Genomic DNA, 16,676 nt, shown 5'->3' with positions numbered 1-16,676 from the left:
TGCACGATGCACTTTCTTCACCGAGCATGCATTTTGATAATAAAATTCAATAATTTGCAAGTGTTGTTCATTCGTAAGTCGATTCATGGTTAAATTATAGACCAAACTGAACAAGTTTGACAATAACACGATTCACGCGTGACTTGTCAAAAACAGTGTTGCCAAAAATATACCAGTAAAAAAATCACTCATTATTAGCGAAACGCGACTGGAATATTTGTGAAGACTGACTAGTTATTATCATGGATGATAATTAGGTAGTGTGAATTGTTCAGGAAAAATATTACAATGAAGTATTATATGAAGACGTCATTCATGTAACTGTCTGCTAATTCCACCAAATAAATTCGAAATAGTTGTTAGATTAGAAACGAACTGAAAGACAACAGTAATAATAAATAAGTTCTAGTGAGGTTTATACATCTCAAAAAACAGGAATAGAAATGAATTATTAATGAGAAGGGTAAATATTATTGGAGTTTTTTCTTAACACCAAACCGTTATTTCAACACCTCGACACATGTTTCGATCACTAAGTGTGCATCTTCAAGAGGAAGAAATCAAACTGTTTGATATTCCTCTTGGAGATGCACACTTGGTGATCGAAACACGTGTCGAGGTGTTGAAATAACGGTTTGGTGTTGGGAAAAAACTCCAGTAATATTCATTACTACACCAAAGGTTCCAAACAGAGCATCACAAGTAATGAGAAAGCTACTTCTGAATTTGAAAAGTGTAGCACAATCGGTGATGGTTTATTTCTTATTGAAAATTTTTATACCCTCTCCTTCTCGTCTTCATTCTAAAAGTAATTGGAATCCAAAAAGTACCAATTACACCCACGAATTTGAACAGGACAGGTCATGAAAAAATTGAAATACAGTATAGCGATTCTTATTGCATAAATATAAAATATACATTAAAAAAAATTATCACAATCGAAAATCGAAACACTTATTACTAACTTTTAAAAACTAACTACATTTTGTTTTTCTGTGACTTTTTTTGAAAGTACTACATTTCGGTGTAGTAAAAGTTACATAAGTATCTTGAGCAGCTTTGGAACGTTTTGCAGAACTGTCTTTGACACTCACTCTGTAACGGCAGTCGAACTGGAGATCGTACAGGATGAAAAAATTGGCCTGAAACGAAATTATCCGTTAATTCGAAAACATTGAAAAGTTGTCTGATAACATATACATATACAATAACATTGCTCGATATATCGATGATGCAGAAAATATAAAAAAACTTCTTTGCAGACGCACAGTGTGATGAATTTCTCGGTATGAGAAGAAATATATTTTGATATTAAACAACTATTTGATTTTTCTGTCATCAAAATGGTCTTTACTCAGAACTGAATTTTTTTCAAGCCATAGTGCAGCTTTGACACGTTAAAGATTTGAATATTTTCTGAACAGCCCTAATCCCAATATAGAATTCACAATGTAAATAGAAAACGATCACAATCACCGCACATCCTAAATTTCAATATCCGTCTCTCAAACAACATATACAATTTTTCAATATATCAAAAACCTACACATGCAGATATAACAATTCACATTCAATCTTTGCACCCATCCTCTCATAAACTTGCAGCATGTCACTCCATGATACGGAGACTTATAAAGGGCTTGTTTCATGATTTCTGGTTTACAGTTCATTTGGTAGTAATTTCAAATTGGAAAATAGTGTACTTAATTCCAGGTCTTCAAATGGCGTTGTTTTCTCGTAATTGGTTATTTGAAATCGGATTTTCTAGGCTCGTGACGTCACAGACCTAGTCCCGCTTCTTGTTCGATTGACTAATAGGAACAATACTAATAATGAACATTGCCAAATTGTAAAATTCACGGAGCGTATAAACAGTTTCTGATTTATTCGTGATTGAAAGTGAAATCACACTCACTTCCGACAACTAAATCTAAGAAGAAAGTGTAAGGAATGCATTGAAGAGGAGAATTAATTATACATGGGATTCAAATAACACAAAACGCAATAAAAACGTTATTTTTGAAATATTTCCGGTAGTAGACATTTTCATGTTGATATCACAGAAATTTTAATAATGGAAGTGTATATGAACCCGTTAACGTTTAAATTCATGAAAAAATTCTCCATATGAAATGAAATGTACTCGAAAACCATGGTTCTAAATAGAATTCAACAAGCTATATTTTTGAATGGTTCTCGAAGGCTCATGAAACCTAATAAAATAAATCAATTATGCATTCATGCTACCCACCAAAAATAAGAAATTCAATATTATATATTAGCCATATTGCCACTGGGTCAGCTATCTCTCTTGAATGTATGAGACAATGTACCCTTTCTAATGTTTCATAACTTCGTATTTTTGTTAAAATAATTGGCACTTGGCAACACCGCTGTAGACACGATAAATTTTATTGGTCAACAGACATGCGGTCAATTCAAACTCTTGCTTCTCAAATTTTTCTTTTTTCTGCAAATATAAAGAGACCGATAAGGCTGGATAAGTATAATAACTCGATAAGTCTATAAGCAAACCAGTATCATTTTCAATAGCATGAAACAAGCCCATTATTCCGCACAACCAGTCAAATTTCCAAAAAGAATTGAACACAATCAAAAAGATTTCTGCCAATCGTTGATATAAAACATCCGTCGTAGACAAAACACTAAAACAAAAATTTTAAATTTAATCTACCCTCGAATTGAAGAAAATAATGATCATTGTTTTGTATTTGTCTGACTGTCTATCTGTAGACTAGAGAGGGTGAGTGTAGGCCCATAGCACTTAGGCCACATGTGACCCATTGTACATCCTCCCGAGGAGTTGTTCTCCTAGGTTATCGTCCATCCTGTCCTTTCCAGGAAGGTGGACAGGTCACTAGGAGACATCTCCTTTATATCGGCAGGTGTAGGCCAATACTCGCCGAACACACACTCTCTTATTGACGATAACTCCGGACACTCGCATGAGACATGCCTGACAGTTTCATCTTCCTGTTCACACATCCTGCATAGAGGTGTGTCCACTAGCCCCATGATATGTGGAGGTGTTTCCTCAGTTGACAGTGGCCCATCAGAAATCCTACTGGTAAGCGTGGGTTTTCCTGGTCATTTCCAGATATTTTTTCGGCGCCAGCTTTCCACGGTCGCCCAGGGTGATCCTAGCAAGACTGCAACCTTTGATTCCTTCCCATCTCTTTAGGGATTGTGCTTAGGTGTGACGTTCGACTAGTTCCGCAATTATCGAAGTCATTAGGCCGTAGGTGTTACTCGTAGATCTTAGTCCAGCCGCTTCCTTGGCTGAAGAGTCAGCAATGTGATTACCTTTACTTCTGTCGTGCCCTTTAACACACCTCAGGATAATGTTATTATCTACCGAGACTTTGGCTAAATCTTGGTGGCTTGTCTACTATTGGTGGAGATTGTTATGTTTTTGCCAGAAATTGTTTTCCTGGTTATTTATTTTGTGGAAATTGAGATACCAGCCAGTTCTGTTTGAACCACGCTGGTATTTTTCTTATCCCCACTTGATTCTTAGGCTTAGTAATCTGAAGTAAACTCCACATCTTGGGCTTTCTTTGGTTTTTGATCCTCTGTATATATGAGTACTGCATTTGTAGCATCTGACTCTGTGTTCGGTTTCATTTGTATTTTGTAGGGTTTATTATACAGGGTATAACTGAATAAGTATAAAACATTCAAGGAGGTGATTCCTCATTGAAAAAAGATAAAAGCTTTCATATAAAGAAACTTCATTGGATCATCCCTTGTTAAGATACGGCCCCTTAAAGGGGGTACATAAAATTTGTATAACAATCTCTTTCACAAGCACTGAAGAAGTTACAATATTGAAATTAACCTGACGTTTTGTACTACCAAAAAGACACTTAGCCAGTAATTTATTTGGTTTACCCCTTGGTTGTGAAGGGTGGAAAACGAAACCCCTAAAATTTATTTCCAATGTAACTTTTTGTCTTATTATTTGCTTACCATTTAAAAATTTATTTCCGATAGCCTGTTTCATTCTAAACAAAAAATGTCTCTTGGGTTTTTTGCCCAAAATAAACCAATTCGCAGCAAAAAATTATTTTACGAACAACTACAGAGTTACATCGTCATAAATGCGAACTGGATTTATTGTTACTTTGTAGTTAGTACCTGCAATAAACGATTAAAGAGTAATAAACAAAACTAATTTATTAATAACAAAACACACAACATGTACAAATCATAGTAAATGTTCAATATGTCTACCTTCAGACATTACGCATGCGTCTACGTCGGCGCATTGAGCCACGTATTCGCTCAAATATTCCTGGAGTCTCTCTGATTACCTTGCACGTATCGATGATGCGGTTTCTTGAGTCCTCTACATCGCGAACAGGAGTACGATAAACCAAATGCTGTAAATTGGCCCAAATAGAGAAATCGAGAGGATTGAGATGCTGGGATCGAGCGGGCCAGTTCTGTGGTCCTCCTCGACCTATCCACTGATTTGCATATGTTTCAGTTAAATGCTGACGTGTTACTTGACTAAAATGAACGGGAGCCCCATCATGCATAAAAAACATATCCCTTAATTCTGACGCCCAAAGGAACTTCTTCCAGCAGTACTGGATGCACTTCTCTTAAAAATTGAACGTATGCCTCACCATTTAATCGAGGAGGTAGAAAATGAGGTCCAATTAAATCATCTCCAATAACTCCGAGCCACACGTTAAGAGAAAACTGTTCTTGATGGTCAGTTTCGACAATAGTGTGAGGGTTTTCATCAGCCCATATGTGGTAATTATGAAAATTAATAATCTTGTCCCGAGAAAAACTACATTCGTCTGTGAATTCTGTCGTCTTCAGAAAGTCACAATTTCTCCTAATCATTTCCAGCATCCAATAGCAAAATTCAAGACGGTTCTGAAAGTCTTGCGGTAACAGTGCCTGTACTCGTTGCAGATGGTAAGGGTATAAGAGTTGTTCCTTTAAAATTCGAAATACCATCATATGATCAACATTTAGCTGGAAAGCAATCTTTCTAGTACTGGTAGTATGTTGTTCTTCAATCAAATTAAGTACTGCTTCCTCAAGCTGTGGTGTCCTTACTTCTCGATGGCGACCACAATCCTGCGTTCTTTTGTCGAATTAATTATATTCTCGTAATCGTTGATGAAGTCGAGCAAATAATCTATGTGAAGGATGCTGCCGTTGAGGATACATTTCAGCATATCTTCTAGAAGCTTCTAACCCATTCCCCTGCGACAGACCGTAAACGTAATGCATATCGGCCATTTACTCATTTGTGTATGCCATTTCAATAACAAGTGAATTATTAAAGTAACCAATTAAGAACAGAACAACACACAATTAGTATTAATTCAATTTCGAAAACTCACAAACTGACAGCGGCATACCAATTTAAATGTCACTAGATAGATTAGTTTTGTATTTTCGCATTTATGACGATGTATCTCTGTAGTTGCTCGTAAAATAGTTTTTTGTTGCAAACTGGTTTATTTTGGGCAAAAAACTCAAGAGACTTTTTTTGTTTAGAATGAAAAAGGCTATCGAAAATGAATCTTTGAATGGTAAACAAATGATAAGCCAAAAGTTACATTGGAAATAAATTTTAGGGGTTGCGTTTTCCACCCCTTACAACCATGGGGTAAACCAAATAAATTTCTGGCTAAATGCCTTTTTGGTAGTACAAAACGTCAGGTTAATTTCAATATTGTACCTTTTTCAGTGCTTTTGAAAAAATTGTTATACAAATTTTATGTAACCCCTTTAAGGGGATGTATCTTAACAAGAGATGCTCCAATGATATTTCTTTATATGAAAGATCCTATCTTTTTTTCGATGAGGAATCACCTCTTTAAATGTTTTTCACTTATTTAGTTACACCCTGTATACAAACCTGGGTTCAATTGCATCACTGGCTGCTTGCAGAAGAGGTTGCGCAGTAAGGGCTTCTCGCTATCAGTTAGAATACTTTCTAATTTATAACAGTTTTTCAAATATGGTTTTCAATTTGTAGATATATAAAAAACGATGATTGAATTGTTCAAATATACCATCTAGTGTTATTAGAGCTCGATCATTTGTGAAACGAAAAAAATTTGTCGCATACTTTAGGACATTCAATAGGTTTTTCTCGTACATCATTTGAGAAATTAGTTTTTTCTTAAGGCGCATCCACATTATGCCGTGATTTGCCGTTGGCTGTACCATTTGACAAAGCCAGCGACTGTAAAAACGTCTGCACACCTCTGCCATTCATTCAGTTTAGTCGCGAAATGAAAAAAAGGCGATACAAAAGACGCTTTTGGGTACGTCTAAGCCTTCAAAGAAGAAGACAATATTGTTGATGCAAGTTCTTTTTGGCTTTCTACTTCGCCATCTTCAAACATACAATGTGGAAAACTTCAAAAACAAGGAAGAAAGCAGTCAAATTCAAATTAAACTCTTTACAAAGATGTGTATATCATGCATAGAAGTTACTTTCATATACAAACTGTAAGAAGAAGTAGTTTCAAAAATACTACTTTTATACGAACATTGTGTTAGGAATCACACGTTAAAGGTAAGACCTCAGCTCGCACAAGTTTCTCAACTTCTGAGAATTGTCTTTCGTATGGGGGCGACAGCTGATTAACGGAAAAACAGATTTCAAAGAGATATAAGTATGTATTTACTTTGGTCACTTCGGATAACTTGAAATGCTTTTGTCCCTTGACTCGACCATGACAGGCATTGCTCCACCACGTGACAATTGATTTCGAAGTCCTGTTAAAACTTTTCCACATTATCCTTGCTGTGAGTTTTCCCTTGCTCCAGGTCAGCTTCTGTAGATGGAGAGTCTCTATTTTTTCTTTTCCAGATGTGTCTAGCACTAAAGCGTTGTCGTTTTCTGTAACAAAAACATTTCAAAATCAGTAGCATTCAATGAATGTGAATGATTCAGAAGTTTTTATTGTTCTGGGTAGGCTGTATTTATTGATTAAAGAGAGTTTATCCTTACCATTAACAGTAGTGTTCAACAGATCACCGGATTTCTCGCCTTTCAGTCTTTGCTTTCCAAATTGTGCAAGTCCTTGGATTTGAAGGAAGTATTGAGAGTTAGGTTCCAGGTTTCGTAGTTTGAAGTGAGTTTGATTCTGGAAATTAGAAACTAGTTAGTATTTTATAGCAACATTCAGGTGCGAATGAAAAAAGAAGAAATTAGAGATATCAAGAAATGAACCCTGTTAGGTTATCATCTCATAGATGCAGCTAAAACAATTTCTGGATCGGTCGGTCGGTAGCCAGGCGGTTCGACGCGGGTGCTTTGTTCACTTACTCGAATTGACTGCCGTGTTGGTCGGTGGTTCAAGCCTCAGTCTGAACGATCGATTTTCACTTGCTATCGTCCAACCCGTGTTAGGATTCACACGTTAAAATGTAAGACCTCGTTAATCCTTAGCTCGCACAAGTTTCGACATCCGAGGTTGTCGTTCGTAAGTGTGCGACAGCTGGTAAACAGAAAAATAGATAGATAGATAGATAGATAGGTAGATAGATAGAAAGAAATACATTCATTTCATGACTTTTGTTAAGCCAAAGTTGCAGTTTTGAATTGCCAGGTATTGTGCAAAATACAAAATACAAGCTGTAATAGCTCCACTTTTGACAAAACTATGGATTGAACAGGTTGCCACGTTGAGGAGATAGATTGTGTGGAGATGAACCCTATGGTCAATAGTAATGACTATACGTAACCAATCAACAAAGACCTATTTGAAAAAAAGTTGAAAAATAACAACAACACTTGTGGAAAGCATCTGGAGAATGTATTTGTGCCACACGAATGAATGCAATACAACTCAAAGCCAATCTCTCATTGTTAAGCAGGAAGTTCCCCATGGCTCAATTCTTGGACCTTTGTTATTTCTAATCTATGCTAATGATCTCATTAATTTTCTTCTTGGCATCTCTAAAATCCAAATAATATCATATGCTGATGATACAAATCTACTCATAACTGGTGAAGATACTACTGAACTTGTGATAACATCAGAAGTGGTATACAATAAGTAATGAAGTGATCCGAAATAAATCATTTAACGGTAAATGTATCTGAAACCTCTTTGATGAAATTTACTTTGAGGGGAACTATGGAACAGTTTCAAATTTTTGAGGACAATTACATGAATGTATATGCTAGTGAAACGACTAAGTTGCTTGGACTAACAATCGACTATAAATTGTGCTGGGAACCACACGTCGATATACTTTGTAAAAAGCTAAGAACAAATTGTTACGCGTTAAAGTTCTTATCAAATGATTGTCACGAAAACATACTACTAATCGTTTATTATGCAAACATCAACTGTCATCTTAACTTTGACAGGCTTGTATCTGTATGAACTGTGTATATATGTATACAAAGATAAAAATGAATTTTTCAATAGAACAGATCATCAATATAACACTAGATCCAGAAATCTTCTTGTGCCTGCCGTGCATATAACTAACCTATACCAAAAAAGTCACTTATATTTGGGATGCAAAGTTTTTAATCGCCTCGATGTCTCTATCCAAACATCTCCAAATATTAATATTTTTAAATCTCGATTTGAAGAATTTCTTATTGATAACTGTTACAGTATTAGTGAATTTATGACATAATACCATATTTCATGAAGATGTTTTCTTGTTGACAATTCAAATGTTATATTTGTGCTGTTTTTTTAACTGACAGTTGTCATTTATACTATGACACTTTTAACCTTTTTTCTAATATGTTCTTGTTGTGTCTTTTTTAATTAAGTCGGTAGGTTCTATGAATTTCTTATATTTCTATATAATTATATATTTTACTTCTTTTATATTAATAACTTATGACTGTGTTCATATCATTCAAATTCATTTCTATATTAATTATGACGTTTTTGTCAGCTACTGCTGGAATGTATTCATACATTTATGCTTTTTAACTGAAAAATAAAAATTTATTATTATTATCATTACACGGTATATTGAGACAGTGCTGTTAAAAATAAAACTCATCAGGTGTAAATGTACTTGCTTTTTAGGAATAGTTGTTATTTTCGTGTTATGAGGGGTATATAGTAATTCGGCTAAATTTTTACTTAGGCTTTTCGAACTACTAAAATCAAGGATACATATTCGTTTAGGTTTCATAATATTACATTTCATCAGATCTTGAGTATTTTTCTATATCTGTATATATCTTAATTACACATGTTGTAGGCATCTTCAACTTTCATGGGGACATGTTTTACTGCTATAATTTATAATCATACAACTATTCAATGGATAAAATGTGTTTTACGGTCTTTGTCACGGAGCAAATTTTTTTTTCAGCTAGCTTCAAATCGTGATGTTCTAAAAAGGTGCTAGTTGAAGACTATTTTCATCAACCACGATTGATATATTTGGAGAACCTTTTCATATTTAGTATGATTTGATATGAACCAATTCAAAATGAGACGTTTTATACATCAGATTTCATCACAAGCTTTATTTTTCGAATACAGACCTCTCTAGAAATAAAAGCTCTGCTTTAATAAAACCTATGTACTACAATACATGTGTTTCTCAACGTTTGCCTCCAAAAAGAGACATCAATAGCAACTCACCAAGTCCATATTTTATGTTCTGCTATGTTTTTTTCCAATTTCAGTTTTTTCAACAATATATCACGATATTGACTCTTTTGTTCCACAATTTTTAGCGCTTATCTGGTATAAAGATCTGTGGCTCAGGTCATTCTGCATTCGCTTCGTAATTTGTAGATCGTAGGTTCAAGACGAGTGGTTTATTGTTTAGATAATATCGATTGGTTTTTCTCATTGCAAGGTTATGTAAAGGGTAGTGACGTAAGTGAATGATTGAATGTAGTCTTTCAATTTTTTTGTAGGTTTTTCTATGACGATAATGTGAAATTTTTCACCGTTCTCGAAATTTTCAATATTTTTAATATATATTAAGACCTGAATATGATTTAGGTTAAAACAACGCCGAAAACTGAGACTCATCGGCCCAAACGAAACGTATTAGGCAAACATCATTATGATGCTGTCCATTTATTTCAAAATAAAAAAAGGCGTTGCTTTAGAGTACGCAGGAAAACAATTTCCTCAGTTAGGACGTCCATTGTCAAATATAATAGAAATTGATTTGAAATACCTGCAAAAAAATTAAAAAGATTAACCGAAAATAACAAGGCATCATCAAAAATGACCTTCAACGGAATGGTTACTCCAGAGTGATGGTAGAACGGGCTTTAGCTAGAAGACAGCAATAGCTCTACAAGGAAGAAAAGCCGCCACAACCAGTACTTATACTTCCCTATACCAGAGGATTATCGGAAAGGATGAGAAGGATGGGGTCCAAGTATAACATCAGGACCTGCTTCAGATCTGGGAACACAATCCGTAGCAGCCTCACGAAAACCAGGCCACCAAACGCGGACTGCGATTCCGGATACCCTGCGAAGCGGAGAATCATACATCGGTGAAACTAAGAGGCCATTGAAAGTTCGCATTGCTGGCACAAGAAACACACACAGCAAGGAGAAATCAGCAAATCCGGAATAGCAGAGCATGTTTGGACTCATCAACACAACATCAAGTGGGCTCAAGCTAAAATCATCCACAAAGAGGAACACTGGTTTAGGAGAAAATTCAAAGAAGTCGCGTATATGTTGTCCAACAACGCATTGAGTCAAGCTAGCGTAGAGATACGTAACATATGGAAACCTCTAATCAAGAGAAAAACGACCAACTCCCGCCAAACGGTCATCAATCGCTAAAACCAATGAAGTGAAGAGAGGGAAGAGGGAATAAGTGGAAGCACTCCAATAACCTATGAATAATCAGATTTTGGAGGAATACGTCTAGTTATCACCCGAAGACGATTATGGATACTAACAATCGAAACGTCGTGACATAACTTGGTTTGGAATCTTTTAATTTTTATTATTCATTTTTGTTGATAATATTCTTTAATTTTCAGCTTTTATTAATATTTCAATTTTTTATTTTTTGGTTGTTGCTTGTATGTTATTTCTTTGTAATTAGTTTTTTGTTTGAAAAAATTGTTATTTTCGGTTAATTTTTTTAATTGTTTTCGGGGATTTCAAATCAATTTATATTATTTTACACAAAGGAAGTCCGAATTGATGAAATACACCACTAAACATTGTCAACCACCTTCAAACAAACAGGAAAAAAATGTTCACCGAAATGCGTCTGGTTTCTGTGTAAGATATCTGAATGTAATTGATTCATTCAGTATGGAGTAAGAACTGCTCGTAATTAAAAGCAGGTGTTTGTTATGCAATTATTTTATAATTCACAGTCAGAGAAGAAAATTACTCTATCAGTTGATTTCCTATTAAACGCAAACGAACGCCAATGGTCGCGATAGTTGCATCTTGCAGCTAGTGGAAAGAATGAAAGTGTAATTAGACAAAATATGCCGACATGACACTAATAGCCACTATAAAATTGAGTTATTACGTGAGACAAAACTGATATAATATTTTACGTGCAATGTAGACGTGTGCGTGGAGTTTTAGCGAATGAGCTGACTTTTATGGCAAATTCGAAACGTGCTCTTGTCTTGATTCCACCATTTGAACTGCTTTCGAGATAATATTCTACCAGAAGTGTTTCTTAGAAAACCGTCTGTTTTTATGAAGAAAAAGAAAAAGGTAAATATTTATCTCCGTAACTTCCGAACCAATGAGACGTGGAAAAGTGATCACATTTCGTCTTCTTGGTATATATAAAACACGCGACTTTTAAGGATAAAAATCTTCTGGTTAAGATTATATGATCAATTTTAGAAATTTTACTGTGGAATATTTTCAGGAGAGTATAATTTTTGGGGAAGAAAGGTTTTGGACTCCTACTTCCCTATCTTTATACGAAAAAAATGTGGTAATCTTTCAAAGAAATGAAGGAAGCAATCAATCTCTAAAATTAATTATATACAAAGATATGTAGATCATGCAAAGAAGTAACTTTCAGAGAAGAATTGAAAGAAAAAGTCCTTTCGAAACAGCTACTTTTATATAAAAGTTTAATTTCACCAAAGAAAAATACTTTCGAAACAACTTCTTCCATATGAACTCTAAAATATGCAAAAAAAACTTATCTCTATTCAGTTTGTATTCAAAAAAATCAATCGTTATAGAATTGAATCAGATATCATTCACAGGATTGCTACACAATATAGTAAATGAAAGAGGTGAAATTTCACTTACATGGAACAATGTCATCCTCACTGGTGGACGTTCGATGTTTCGGCATAAGACACTTGCCTTATTTCCCCTTCAGCACCAATGTGGATAAGATGAAGGACTCAATCCATTCATAAAGTTACGACTTCATGTCACGACTGAGTTTAATCTACTCATGCCATGTATACAGATGGAGAAGAAGAAAGTAAAAAACTTTCTTTCCTAAAAATGAATCTCTCCTCAACATATTCCTGTTTCAATTTAAGCAAGTGTCCTATGGCTGGGATTTAATCAAATAATCGAATGAATTTCATAACGTACTGTCATTAGGAATCACACGTTAAATGGTAAGACCTCGCTAATCCTTAGCTCGCAGAAGTTTCGACTTTTGAGGGTTGTCGTTCGTAGGGGTGCGACAGCTGGTTAACGGAAAAACAGATTTTAAACAGATTGATGACATGAGTAAATTAAACTCATTCATGACATGAAGTCGTAATTATATGAATAAGGCAAGTGTCTTATTCCGGAACATCGTATGTCTACCAGTGAGAATGACTATGTCTCATGTAAGTGAAATTTTACCTCTTTCATTTACTTCATTGTGTAGCAATCTTGTGAATGATATCTGATTCAATGCCATAATGAATGCATGGAATACAAACTGGATAGAGAAAAGTTTCTAGAGAATTTTTCTTTCCCGTAATTCAATGTTCACATAAAGGTATTAGTTGTTTAGAGAGGGCATTTTATTCTAGTGTGTGTGAAATTTTATAGTATAGAAATAAATTGTATGGAATTTTTGAAAAAAAACCGCGCATTTCTCCCACCATCTTTGTTTCCATTTTGTTTGAGACTTTTATTTTCCCAGTATGCGAAGTTTGTTTTGTTTTTGTTCTTCCACATAAGTACATATGAGTTCTTCAATTTGTGAATCACTCGCTTACTAAATTGATCTGTGGAAATTGGAAAATTTACTGATGCATTGAGAACTAGGTGAGTATCACCAATTTCAAAGAATGGTGATCCACGAATTTTCAAAAACTATAGACCTAACAGCCACAGCTAAATGTAAAGTTCTTGAGAAATGTGTATATAATGAATTGCTAGCATTTTTAATCAGTTCGAAGTTACCACTAGTTCCCGATGTTATTTTTATCCAGGTAGGTCGACAACTGGCAGTTTTTCTGAGTACATTTATATCATCAGTAAACTGTATTTTTAGGTTTTAGAGTAAATTTTCTGTTTTGGACATGGATTTGAAAGTATCCCACACAAGTGTCCATTTTGACACACTTAATGTTTTTTTTTCGATACCGATTCACCAATTCACTCACATATGAAATGTTATACTGTATGAGGATGATACAACTCTTGTAACGGATGCCAATTTCCCAAAGGAACTTCAAGATCTGTTGGGCTCGTGAGTTTCAACACCTCGACACGTGTTTCGATCACCAAGTGATCATCTTCAAAGGGAAGATCAATCTTACTCTTGAACCACCAACACTGACATAAAAACATGGCAAGTTAACTTGGGTGTCACACCAATAGGTGGTTCCACTTATGTCTCGCTTGCGTTTACGCAGTTATTGTTATCAAGTACCTTTCTTAGTTATTCACAATTTGTCTTCAATCGAGGACCGCCTGCCCGTTACTGACGATGACCAATATGCTGAAACAGCTGCCTACCGGTGGCTCTTAACTGAAACCAATGTGGGAGTGATCAGAATAGTACTCATCTCTATTTCATATCATTTCTAGAAACATGTGATTCATTTTCCAATGGCATTCCAGGTTAGAGCGCCCGTACACGAGCCACATTTTGCGAACGGATCGACCATACAATTGCAGTCGCGTTCCAGCGAACTCAAGCCGCCCATAAGAAATACTGTAGTACTACACGTACACGGGCGTTCACAAAAGTCGAAACGGGCTTCTGCAGTCAACTTGCTGCTGATCTCCGCCGAGGTGTCATCGCGGCATCCGCCGTACACTAACCACAAACTTGCAGTCGTACCCAACCGCGTATATATTGGTCTCACAGCAATCAATTTTTGATGTCAGTTCCTTAACTGCAAGTGCGGTTTATATGACCGCAAGTCGACCACAAAATTGTGGTTGGGTCAACCGCGAAGTGCAGTCAACGTGGCCACGATGTTGTGGCTGCGTCAACTGCAAATATGTGGTCCGTGTACGGCCGGACTTAGCTTTCCAAATTTCTGCTACCGCAGTTGTCGGTTGATTGGTCAAACCACCAACACTGACATTCAAACTTGGCAAGTTGACTTGGATGTCACACCAATATGTGGTTCCACTTATGTCTCGCTTGCGTTTACGCAGTTATTTTTATAAAGTACTTTTCTTGGTTATTCACAATTTGTCTTCAATAGGGGACCGCCCGTTACTGCCCGTTACTGATGATGACCAATAGGCTGAAACAGCTGTATACCGGTGGCTCTCAAATTGAAATCAATATGAGTGTGATTGTCTATTTTACTTTTGATTTTCATGGAATTATTTTTCAGCAGCTTGACTGCATTAACAGGGCATAAAAATGATATTCACCGCCAAGAATCAAATTTTCACATTTCTCCGTTCTCCCAAAGGCAAAATTGTCAATGAATCCCAGGGTATATATGAAATTCCATGCTCCGATTGCGAGAGAACATATGTAGGCCAGACCAACAGACGTGTGACAAGTAGAGTATAGGAACATCAACCATCCTCAGCCCTGTCCAACATCATCAAGAAACAGAACACAACATAGACTTTGCGAACACTAAGACCATCGCCACAGCGAAAACACTACAAGCTCGGATAATTCGCGAGGCCATCGAAATCGAAAAGCGACCTTTCTGCCTGAACAAACGTGATGACGGTCAGAGACTTCCAACTGCCAGGAAACCCCTAATTTCCCGCTCACCCCCCACCAAGACGGCCGGTAATGGTAATCAACCGAAGTCCCGGCTCCACCTTTCCACTTCAGTCTACTATCGTAGATATAAATACCACCGAATACTCGAACACCCATCGACACTCCAGTTCAATCTAAGGAGTAGGCAGATTGAGATCTTAGACGAGACCTGGGTAGTAGGCAGATTGAGACCCTGGCGTCAAGCCACATCAAATTCTTGAAACTGGCTGCAAAATGGGAGACGAAACGTCGAATACAAAACTCCAGACGCGGTCTTGTAGATTTCATAATAATTTCATTTATGAACTTGCCAATATCCTGTCTAGTAACAATGAAAAGCTTCCTGGAAATATCCAATTTGAAACAATTAAACCAGGGACTAAAATCCATTAGTGTATGAAGATGGGCATCACCCAGCTCTGATGATGAACTATACTATTATCATGAATAAACAACCGAATTTTAGAAGAAATTTACAACAAAAAACGTATAATTTCCGAAGAGCAAACTTTCCAGCTCTATATAGAACACTGTATGAGATGAACTGGGATTTTTCCAATGTAACAGATGCTAATAGGGCTGTAGAACTATTATATAAAGAAATATTCACCATTTTTGATGAACATGTTCCAGTTTATAGAAATTATGCCCATAAATATCCTCCCTGGTTCAATTCGTCCATCATCAAAAATATTAAACTAAAATCTTCTCATATAAAAAAATACAGAAAATCTGGTTCACGAGCAGAATTCCTTGAATTTGTGAGACTCAGACGTACTATTAAATATCAAATAAAAATGTCCTATAGTGAGTACACGGAGAATTTACAATCTTCTTTGTCAAAGGACCCCAATAAACTCTGGTCATACATTCACTCCAAGAATAATACAACCAGAATACCGGGCAAATTATATCTTAACAATAATACTGTAGAAAATCCGCAAGATATTGTCAACGCTTTTGGAACATTTTTAGTAGCGTTTTTAAACCTCCAGAACGGAATACAATTGCCAAATATAATGACCAGAATCACGTTTGTATTAATTTCTATCCAATTGAAGAAGGTGAGGTTGTAAGTGCTCTGAAGAAAATGAAGGACAAAATGACATCTGGTCCAGATAACATACCTTTTTTCTTCATCAGGGACTGTTCTGGTTGTCTCACTGTTGTTTTAACTAAGATCTTTAATTTATGTTTAAAAACGAGAACATTTCCTGAAAGGTGGAAAGAGGCTAGAGTTTGCCCGATATTCAAGAATGGCGATAAAGATAAAATCGAAAACTACAGAGGTATTTCATTGCTCTGTAACTTTGCAAAAGTTTTTGAAATCATTTTGTATAATCGTATATATTTCTTTATCCGAAATATGATATCTCAAAATCAGCATGGATTTGTTAATAATCGCTCAACAGTGTCAAATCTGATATTTATCACTCAATATATCGCAGAGGCGCTAGATGACCATAGTCAAGTAGATGTCATCTATACAGATTTTGCAAAAGCATTCGACAGGGTGGATCA

At 35.8% G+C, this 16,676-nt stretch overlaps 2 protein-coding genes across 2 annotated transcripts in view; one reads left to right on the top strand and one right to left on the bottom strand.

Annotated features, from left to right (window-relative positions):
* LOC111507904 (uncharacterized) overlaps nt 1-16,676 on the top strand; it is a 40,482-nt gene that overhangs the window by 14,976 nt on the left and 8,830 nt on the right. The gene's annotated exons all lie outside the window — the stretch shown is intronic.
* Kal1 (anosmin-1 Kallmann syndrome 1) overlaps nt 879-16,676 on the bottom strand; it is an 89,872-nt gene continuing 74,074 nt past the window's right edge. Inside the window, exons 5-7 of the mRNA XM_074183029.1 lie at nt 7,013-7,149; nt 6,687-6,901; nt 879-1,142 (exon numbers count right to left, since the gene is read on the bottom strand). Of these exons, the coding sequence (XP_074039130.1) occupies nt 975-1,142; nt 6,687-6,901; nt 7,013-7,149 (520 nt within the window). The 3' untranslated portion in view covers nt 879-974. The remainder of the gene's footprint in view (nt 1,143-6,686; nt 6,902-7,012; nt 7,150-16,676) is intronic.

The sequence above is a fragment of the Leptinotarsa decemlineata genome, unplaced genomic scaffold, assembly GCF_025532065.1.
Source record: "Leptinotarsa decemlineata unplaced genomic scaffold, Ldec_3_MD MMD2_tig00026330_RagTag_RagTag, whole genome shotgun sequence".
Taxonomy (NCBI): domain Eukaryota; kingdom Metazoa; phylum Arthropoda; class Insecta; order Coleoptera; family Chrysomelidae; genus Leptinotarsa; species Leptinotarsa decemlineata.
This window is presented reverse-complemented; position numbering and strand designations above follow the sequence as displayed.